Raw genomic sequence first — 11,214 nt, 5'->3', positions numbered from 1 at the left:
GTCTCCAAAGTCAACACGTAATCATATTAAACAATTGTGATCAATATCGACAAATAACCTGTGATGATTTTTGCCATAATTGAGCAGCTCTACCTCACATTGCTGAAAGCAACCGATAGTTGCCATATAACCACGGTGAGATGAAACAGTGAAAAGATTCCAAACACATAGTCTACAGACATCGTTTCAAAAGCAACACTCGAGTTCAGGGACTTTTTGAGACGTTTTTATTAAGAGATATATTACAAATGCCTAGACTCCCCGGGGCTGCTTGAAGTTCATTCCGACGGTTGGCTGCGTGACCTGCAGGTTGGACAGACCGCCGAAGTCCTGGAGAGAGAGAGTCATAGCGTTAGCCGTTAGGGTTAGTTATTACATGGCGTTTTCACATTCGCTAAAATGCTTGATTGTGATTGGTCAATAGCGCTCGGTTGCCCATAGCAGCGGTCAGTTATTTCTCGATAATTCACCGCTGCCAGGGGCAACCGAGCAATAATGACTGCTGTTCGCAGCCGGAGCAATCAAGCATTTAGATGGCAGTCATGAAAGCTGCTCAGCATATGCACAGCTGCACTCATCAGTGCAAGCTGCTGGCGATGACAGCGCGGAGCCACGGAACAGAACAACTGCGTCTGCATTTGATCTCGTCTTGTCGATGGTGTAAAATGAATTAGGTATATTGTTAGTAAGTTAGCCATGTAATAAGCTGGATAATGTATAGCTATACTCGGTCATTGTCGCAAAATAATTTACCGACACGGAGTTTAGAATACCGAGGCGCCGCACCGCAGACAATGACCTCGTAGCTATACATTATCCCTTACTTATATACCACAACAACACAATATACCACAACAAGGCAATATACCACAACAACACAATATACCACAACAAGGCAATATACCACACCAACACAATATACCACAACAAGGCAATATACCACAAAAGACACTACAGACGGTTAACTTCACTACCACACTACAGACTGTTAACCCTTTCACTACCACACTACAGACTGTTAACTTCACTACCACACTACAGACTGTTAACCCTTTCACTACCACACTACAGACGGTTAACTTCACTACCACACTACAGACTGTTAACCCTTTCACTACCACACTACAGACAGTTAACTTCACTACCACACTACAGACTGTTAACCCTTTCACTACCACACTACAGACGGTTAACTTCACTACCACACTGCAGACGGTTAACCCTTTCACTACCACACTACAGACGGTTAACCTTTCACTACCACTACAGACGGTTAACCCTTTCACCACACATACAGATGGTTAACCCTTTCACTACCACACTACAGACGGTTAACCCTTTCACTACCACTACAGACGGTTAACCTTTCACTACCACACTACAGAAGGTTAACCTTTCACTACCACACTACTGAAGGTTAACCCTTTCACTACCACACTACAGAAGGTTAACCCTTTCACTACCACACTACAGACGGTTAACCCTTTCACCACATCTACAGATGGTTAACCCTTTCACTACCACACTAGACGGTTAACCCTTTCACTACCACTACAGACTGTTAACCTTTCACTACCACACTACAGAAGGTTACCTTTCACTACCACACTACAGAAGGTTAACTCTTTCACTACCACACTACAGAAGGTTAACCTTTCACTACCACACTACAGAAGGTTAACCTTTCACTACCACACTACAGAAGGTTAACCTTTCACTACCACACTACAGAAGGTTAACCCTGCTGAAACACATAAGACGACAGGAGAGCTGAGACCAACGCTGCCTTGCTGAAAAACAGTCACTTTCATACACAGAAGACAAAGAGGGTTGGAACTGTTAGAAGTGTTTGAAAGACACAGGGTCTGAGAGGAACTAGAATTCCAACAAACACGGGAAAAGCTTTCAAGTTCAATATTCCTGAATTATCAATGACCTGGCAACTTAACATGCCATGATCACTTTCGATACAGGTTACAATTGAGTTCAGTCATCATCAAGACACAGACAGGGATAATACTAGAATAATAAGAGAATACTAGAATAATAAGAGGATGTGTTTATAACTTCCTGGGATAATAATAGAATAATAAGAGGATGTTTATAACTTCCTGGGATAATACTATAATAATAAGAGGACGTTTATAACTTCCTGGGATAATACTAGAATAATAAGAGGATGTTTATAACTTCCTGGGATAATACTAGAATAATAATAAGAGGATGTTTATAACTTCCTGGGATACTAGAATAATAGGAGGATGTTTATAACTTCCTGGGTTTATAAATACTAGAATAATAAGAGGCTGTTGATAACTTCCTGGGATAATACTAGAATAATAAGAGGATGTGTTTATAACTTCCTGGGATAATACTAGACTAATAAGAGGATGTTTATAACTTCCTGGGTTTATAAATACTAGAATAATAAGAGGATGGGTAACAGATGTTATTCAGCACTAGGAGTGATAACGGTGAAGCCATTTTCAAACATTTGACAACACCGACTCATCTTATAACTCTAAGAATAATATACATCATAATGACATCAGTGTTGGCATCGTATGACAGGACCTACCAGCAGCTTCAGCATCTCCTTGGTGTCTGGGTCCACCTCGATCAGCTCCTGGTCCAGCGCAGACACCTGCAGACAGAGGGGAGCGTTACCCCAACACCCAATCACAACAGCTGAATGAAGAGTGACACTGATGTCAACCAATCACTATGTCGTTAGGAACCAATAAGAACAAATTAATATGATCAGAGGTGGGAAGTGGGATTATTATTATTTTAAATCAAGGATTATTATATTATGCTTCATCAGAAACAAATGACATTCTCAAGTGTTTGAAAGACACAGGGTCTGAGAGGAACTAGGATTCCAACAAACACGGGAAAAGCTTTCAAGTTCAATATTCCTGTATTATCAATGACCTGGCAACTTAACATGCCATGATCACTTTCGATACAGGTTACAAATGAATCTGTCAACAACCTTTTAATATCACGTTGAAGATAAAAACGTGCTATAGATAACATTCAGCCACTAGATGTCCCACTAGAGCACCAGTCATTTATCCAATCAAGTGCATTCCATGTGGGGAAATGGGAAGGGAGGGGATAGATGCACGCAATATGTAAACAACAAAAGAACACATTTCACGAAAGAACATTTTAAATAACAAAAAAAATATATATTAACGATGTGGAAAAGCAATACTCTTTTCTACATAAACATGCATCTATAGCAGCTTTAAGAAGGAATAATCCACAACAAGGCGGCCAATTACCCCACAAGTTCTACTGGATAACATCTAATTACCCCACAAGTTCTACTGGATAACATCTAATTACCCCACGAGTTCTACTGGATAACATCTAATTACCCCACAAGTTCTACTGGATAACATCTAATTACCCCACGAGTTCTACTGGATAACATCTAATTACCCCACGAGTTATACTGGATAACATCTCAAGGGTGCGTTTCAGAACTCTAGTTCTTGGATTAAAGAGCGAGTCTTTAGATGTTGAAATCTTTTTGGACCGACTTGGACCACAGGTACACTATGAAGTCATAATGGTGCGACTTGGACCACAGGTACACTATGAAGTCATAATGGTGCGACTTGGACCACAGGTACACTATGAAGTCATAATGGTGCGACTTGGACCACAGGTACACTATGAGGTCATAATGCTGCCTAGTTAGACCACTGGTTCCTCTAACGTCCTCATCTGAACAGGTACCGACCTCTGGGACGTAGTTATCCCTCCTCTCGCGCTCCTCCTCCTGCAGTTTGATGGAGATGCCTCTAACTGGTCCTCTCTGGATGCGCTTCATCAGATGGGTCACATATCTAAACAGATACAGGAGCAGAATCATTCATTAATCATCGCTACATTTAGTTCATTTTCACATCAGTGCCACACATTAAAATGAAAGAAAACGCAGCACCTCAATAACACATGTTATGTTTGAAAGACACAGGGTCTGTGAGGAACTAGGATTCCAACAAACACGGGAAAAGCTTTCAAGATCAATATTCCTGAATTATCAATGACCTGGCAACTTAACATGCCATGATCACTTTCGATACAGGGTTACAATTGAGTTCAGTCATCATCAAGACACAGACAGCCAGGTGACAAATTAAAAAGGAAAAAACATGTTTTTTAGTCTTAGGCCCTGTTTAGACGGAAACGCTAGCAGGTGAATCCGCAAAAATATTTTTTCGGATGTGCCTTTCGTTTATACGGAAACAGCGTTTTTACGGGGTGAAACCGTAAAAAAGTGAGACCACCTTCCATGGTGGAATTCCTAGAAACGATAAACCTTTGCGCTATCATCTAAACTGTCAAACCGCATAAAACGATGACGAAAGGGTTGTCAAGGCTCTCGTCGCGTGTACTGCTTACATCACAGGCATGCGCCAGTAGCCTAGAAGCGTAAACAAAGCATGTCTGATTCTATCCATGGCGATCACCTGAAGGCTACATTGGCAGTACTTTTAAATACACAAGAATCTGTCCCGCGGCTATCACAACTATTAGTACTGGACCCACTGTCTGCGAGTGACTCTGCTTTGGTCCAATCACATTCCCCACCCACAGTCTGCGAATCAGAGGCAGAGTAGGGCGGGTCTTCACAGCACGTCATGTGACATATGCGCCAATCGTGTGACAGTGGGGCTCTGTCGTCTCGAGTCGTTACAGCCTCGTCTGCATGGAGAATTCCATCCCAAAACGCTAGTCTAAACGCAAAATTAAAAGTGAGAACGCAAAACGACTTTTGCGGTTTCTGTTCAGACTCTCTCCGTCTAAACCAGTGTTTCTCAAAGTGGGGGGCGCAGAGGCATGACAGGGGGGGCCTTGAGATTTATTAAAAAAATATTTTTTATTTTATTTATTTTTTATTACAGAAAATGATCACTAAAGTGCTATCTGTTGCAGCTGCACTGTTCTCCATGAAAATACCATTTCTCAAAATCATTATTTAATAAAACACAGAAAAGGATCACCAAGTTACTCTGGATAAAAAAAAAACCTTTACAGACAACATTGAGACAAAGCTTCCTGACACATCTCCATCCAAACTCTTGGAAGAACTCTTTGAAATCTCATCTGATACCACCTGGAGAGCTAGTTTCAGAGTGTGGTGCTGAGTACCAAGTATCTCATGATGCAGCAGTTAAGGTGTTGATACCATTCAGCACCACATACAGTATCTGTGTGAAGCTGGCTGTTCATCCATGACAGCTCTGAAAACAAAATATAGGGCCAAGTTGAGCCTTGAGGATGACATGCGTGTTGCCTTGTCAAAGACAGCAATAAAGACTGTTTGCTTATTTCCTATGTGTGGGCTTTTGCTCTAACGGTGCGCAGGCCATGGCAGGGAAAAGGAGGGGGCTACAGGCGCTCATCAAGGGGGTCTCGCTCATTGCAGCCACTAATGCTGTGATGACTCACATAATTTACTTAAATTTTTTCACACGTTTTTCACAAAGTTTTCTATCTATATATATTTTTTTTAAAGCAGTGTCCTTGAATTGTATTGCAATGTTACAAGATGTCTCTATTTTTGAAAAAGCAGTCTTGAGAGTCCATTGAATTGTATTGCAATGTTACAAGATGTCTCTATTTTAAAAAGAAAAGCACAGTCTTTGAGTGTGTATTGGACTGTATTGTTATGTTGTTGCACAATTGCACAGTTGTAAAGTGGTTGCACAATTTGAAAGGTCACGATATTGGTGTTATTTCAATAAATTTAAACATGGCCCATTTCATGACTATTTTGTTGGGGCGAGGGGGGGGGGGGCCCAAAATATTTTGGTCCGCCAAAGGGGGGCCTGACAGAAAAAGTTTGAGAAGCACTGGTCTAAACGTAGCCTTAGTGCAGTGCCATAAATCCATCTCTACAGACTGTATGAATTAATGTTGCGATTTTCTCTCTCTCAAATGTAGTCAAGAGTAAAGAAGACCCTAACCCTGTCAAAACAGCAGTCAGTGTATATTTTCAGCAATACGTTTGTTTACCAATAGGTCAAAGTGTTATTAGTGAAATATTCGTTTTGGAAATGTATTCAGAAACGAGCGAATATCGACGAAGTTAATGTGCGCCGCCATTTTGTGTGTAGTCATATGAGAAGAGAGAGACCCAGAGCTTTCGAATGGCGTTGGAATTTCTAAAAACGACACTACCCAGCTCAAGCCAGCTCCTGTCAATCATATGACTTGTGGATTTATTTTTTTCTCTTTGATCCACTTTTTCTCCTTATTTTTCTCCCATCCCGATTTCGTATTGCCAATTCTCCCCTCCCCTGTCTTGAACGTGGCTAGACTATGCCCCCTACTGGTCGGTTGTAGTGAGGATAGAAGCCTTGCGTCACGTGTCCCCTCCGGTACACGAGGAGGCAGCCTGTCGCATCTTTTCACCAGACAGCGCGGACTCTCAGTGGCGAGGAGTAACGCATGGGAGGCTCACGCTGCCCCGATACTTCCTGTCTCTGCTGTGCAGGCGTCACCCAACCGACCTGTAGGAGTCGCTGTCCACAACGTCCAGATGGCGTCAGTAGTGTGGGGGAAAATGTTCGCTTGCTATTTGTAACGAATGCAATGCAGAAGTTCCACGAGGAGGGAAAAGGGCAACAACTTATAATACATCCAACCTAACAAGTCACCTGCAACATCACCACCGCTACGATGGTGTTATTGTGTTAAAAGCCTACGACGACGCGCGAGCAGCTAAAGCTGCTGCAAATCGAGCCCCTTTCATGACTGTGATGCAACCCTTGGTTGAATACGCAGTCACTTATTGCTCCGTAGTAGCCAGGTTAATTTGCACCACCAAGCACTGCTTAAAAGCTAGCGGCTTGAGCCCTTGGGTCATTTCTGTCAAACTTCTTTAATTTAGCAAACGCCTCATCAATAGGTACAAGCGCCGCAGGTTCCTTTTTAGCTGGCTTTGGATGCTGCTCGCGTGTCGTCGTAGGCTTTTAACACACCATTGTAGCGGTGGTGATGTTGCAGGTGACTTGTTAGGTTGGATGTATTATAAGTTATTGACGGATTGTGAATTTTCGGATTCAAATTATATTTATTTGGAAAAATAAATATGGTCACTTTATCGGTCAAAACTGTTGTCTTGGCTTTGTTTTGTTCATAGTAGTAACGCTCATGTCATGATACATCTGGTTAGGTCAAAACTACAGGAATATACATTTAAGTTGGTGTTAAGTTATTGTAGTTTATTAATTTGCTTAGATTTTTTGTAGTATTTCATTTTCATTTCATTTTTAGCATGGTGTTATTCGCTGTCAAAGATGCAAAGAAAAATCATAATTTATATTCTCCTTTCATAACAATTTACTCAAGCCTAGTAACAGACAATCTTTCTGACACTGGGAATACATTCCCTGAGATCCATAGATGTCCCTAGATACCAAGAACATGCTAATAGATCTTGTAGAAGTGGAGCAATCTTCCATTTACTTATGTATTTTAGGCTGATTTTCAGAAAATATGGCTCCGGGCTTAACAGGTTAAGTAAGGGATAATGTACGAGGTCATTGTCGCAAAATAATTGACTGACACGTAGTTTAAAATACCGAGCCGCCTCGGCGAGGTGTTTTAAACGTCAGTGAAGGTCAATTATTATCCCGCTTATTACATGGCTAACTTACTAACAATATACCTAATTCATTTGACAAATCGCAGTTGTTCTGTGGCTCTGTCAGCCCAAATAAAGTGATTATTATTATCGCGGGCAGCCCGGCAAGTGTCTGATTGGCTGCACTGAAACAGTGTGTGTCAGTGGGGCTTGATTACTCCAGCTGCGAAAAACAATAATTAATCACCGGTGGTTATCGAAAAATAATTCACCGCTGTCGGGGGCTATTGACCAATCACAAGCAAGCATTTCGGCGAATGTGAAAACGCCATGTAATAAAGTAATATAGTCAGCAGGGGAATTTCAATACAAGCCTAATTTCTCCACTAATTTCTTCAGGTTTTTCCTGTAATGAGTCTGTACTTGTACTGGCAACATACCCACAACTCCCAGCTTCACTCACCCAGCTTCCAGCCACCCACAACTCCCAGCTTCACTCCCCCAGCGACCCACAACTCCCAGCTTCACCCACCCAGATACCCACAACTCCCCAGCTCAGCTTCACCCACCCAGCGACCCACGACTCCCAGCCCAGCGACCCACGACTCCCAGCTTCACCCACCCAGCATCACCCACCCCAGCGTCACTCACCCAGCGACCCACGACTCCCCCAGCTTCACCCACCCAGCGACCCACGACTCCCAGCGTCACCCACCCAGCGACCCACGACTCCCCCAGCTTCACCCACCCAGCGACCCACGACTCCCCCAGCTTCACCCACCCAGCTTCACTCACCCAGCGTCACTCACCCAGCTATCTTGTTGCGCAGCTTCTTGCTGGGGATGATGGCGATCTCCTCACACACCCTCTTGTTGGTATGGAAGTCGTTACCGAGGCGGGTGTAGTACTTCTCAATGATTACCCGGGCGGCCTTCTTGACCGTCTTAGTCCTGACCCGTCCCTGGTTAGACAAGACGACGAGTTACCATGCAGTCTCCACAACCTCACCAAGTTTCATAGTTCCTCTTTTTGCTAGAGCTATTGATAAATGGGCAATTGTTAAAAATGTACATTTAGTTAATTTTCACATCAGTGCCCACATTCAAATAAAAAAAACGCAGCAGCTATAAAACACATACGTTACCTACCAAAGCTTGACAGATTTTGGAATGTTTGAAAAACACAGGGTCTGTGAGGAACTAGGATTCCAACAAACACGGGAAAAGCTTTCATGTTCAATATTCCTGAATTATCAATGACCTGGCAACTTAACATGCCATGATCACTTTCGATACAGGGTTACAAATGAGTTCAGCCATCATCAAGACCTAGACAGGTGACAAATAAAAAAAGGAAAAAACCAACATGTTTTTGTGTCAGTGTGGTGTCTCCAAAACCTTACCAAGTTTCACAGTTCCTCTTCCCATCGGCTTATGATACTTGCATGGCTCCAATTTCGCTATAGCTATTGATAAATGGGCAACATATTACCTAAAGCCACTAGAAAGGGTCCGTCAATCAAAGTTAGAATTTCCTTAAGTTACCTCAACTGTTCGGACTGTCGATTAAGAGCACAAGTACATGTCAAACTAGCATGCTAGAAAACTACTTAATAAACTAGCAAGCTAACTAATTAATAACTAGCAAGCTTACAGACTAATAACTAGTAAGTGTACAGTCCAATTAATAACTAGCAAGCTTAGACTAATTAATAACTAGCAAGCTTACAGACCAATAACTAGCAAGCTTACAGACTAATAACTAGCAAGCATAGTCTAATAACTAGCAAGCATACAGTCTAATAACTAGCAAGCTTACAGACTAATAACTAGCAAGCTTACAGACCAATAAGTAGCAAGCTTACAGACTAATAACTAGCAAGCTTACAGTCTAATAACTAGCAAGCTTACAGACTAATAACTAGCAAGCTTACAGACCAATAACTAGCAAGCTTACAGACTAATAACTAGCAAGCATAGTCTAATAACTAGCAAGCTTAGTCTAATAACTAGCAAGCTTACAGTCTAATAACTAGCAAGCTTACAGACTAATAACTAGCAAGCATACAGTCTAATAACTAGCAAGCGTACAGTCTAATAACTAGCAAGCGTACAGACTAATAAGGTGACACAGGACTCCTGTCATTCGGGTTCGAGGTGTCCAGTGGTTTATGAGCAGAACGTGTCAGCATTACCAGACATGCTAATTGAAGTCAATAAGGTATGAGGCAGAATTAATGAGTTTCAAAGAATGTTGGGCAAAACGAAGGCTATGATTGATAATATCCAGGTATAATGTGACGTCTTCTAGCTGGATCTTGTAAACATGTCTCGGTGGAACAGTGACGCCATGCTGATGTGTTCACCCCACTCCACCACTGCACACATCTGTACCAGTCCATTTACCATCTGAAAGCGGTTACCATTGGTTACAGACCACCATGTTGGAAGACATAACTAACGTTACGCGACGTATGGCGGTGCAAGGCCTCCATTAGAACACCTGACTCCCACTAGCATGACGACAATATGTAATTCAACATTTTCTATTTCGTTATTTGGAACAAGCGTTTTAGGAGGAGTGACTGTACAGTCATTAGGTTCTGACAGGATTCTACACAATGTGGACGAACCTTGTGACGATATATTCCAGCTCAATTGCTTCCAGTATTCAAGCTATAAACTCATATATATATATAATATAATAATAAATAATAATAATATATAAAGGTATATATAAAGCTAAAGCGACTGACGGCGAGTGGTGGTTAAACGTGCTTCTCTGCAGGTGACGCTGTTTCTTCAACACAGGAAACATCTCGACTGAAATGTCGCTCCTAACATCTTTTAATCGCGTCATCAAACACAAATACTACACATATTGCGATTTATGACAAACAGCGGTCACCGTCGCTGAGCTCGCGGACACCGCGCGGCGTCAGGAGAGACGGATTCGCGTGGATACGGAAAGGTAGAATATTATAAAGTACCCACCATGTTGAATCGGCCTGGTAGAAGAGGCCAAAAAAACCCACCGGCGGAAGTTCAAAAGAGGGCACCCGGAAGTCAGGAGAGAAGACACATTATGTGTATCGCCCCCTAGGGGTGGGGGACGGAACACACAAATATTACAAGGGAGTGAAGGGACAGAAGCACATGTTGTAAATGATATGTATAAGTGACAGAATGGGGTGGCTGGGGTCTCTGATGATCCTGCACACGGATGGTTGTACAGTTCCTCGATGGAGTCCCCGCCAGTACTTAGCCTTTTTGTGTGTGTGTGTACACAACGGTGCCTGTGTTTATGATTATGTCATGAAATTGGGTCTGTTTCCATATATTTCCATAATTTGAGAGAATTACATTTAGAAGACCTCTAAAAGAAAAGTTACCCATTTGACAGGAAAAAACGTCCCTAGTGGTTTATTTCATACCATTAACCCTAACCCTATCCCAAACCCTAACCCTAACCCCAATGGGAATATAAGGGGTTACAATTTGGAAATCTTTGGAATCTTTGATAGATATGTTGAGTTAGGTTCATAGTGGTATTCATAAAAAAAAAGAATTGGAACGAAATATTACAACTTACGTTTTTTATGACCT

General features: G+C 42.1%; 1 protein-coding gene across 1 annotated transcript; it reads right to left on the bottom strand.

Annotated features, from left to right (window-relative positions):
- Positions 1-210: 210 nt before the first annotated feature.
- Positions 211-10,663, bottom strand: LOC311231249 (small ribosomal subunit protein eS17). Its single transcript, XM_084317800.1, has 5 exons — positions 10,603-10,663; positions 8,419-8,570; positions 3,755-3,860; positions 2,579-2,644; positions 211-330 (listed from the first exon to the last, which is right to left on the bottom strand). Exons 1-5 carry the CDS (start codon positions 10,603-10,605, stop codon positions 253-255), a joined length of 405 nt encoding a protein of 134 aa, XP_084173926.1. The 5' UTR covers positions 10,606-10,663; the 3' UTR covers positions 211-252.
- Between the last annotated feature and the right edge of the window lie 551 nt (positions 10,664-11,214).

The sequence above is a fragment of the Notolepis coatsorum genome (genome assembly GCF_963971535.1).
Source record: "Notolepis coatsorum genome assembly, chromosome: 6".
Taxonomy (NCBI): domain Eukaryota; kingdom Metazoa; phylum Chordata; class Actinopteri; order Aulopiformes; family Paralepididae; genus Notolepis; species Notolepis coatsorum.
Note: the sequence above shows the minus strand (reverse complement) of the source record. Positions and strands in the feature narration are given on the sequence as shown.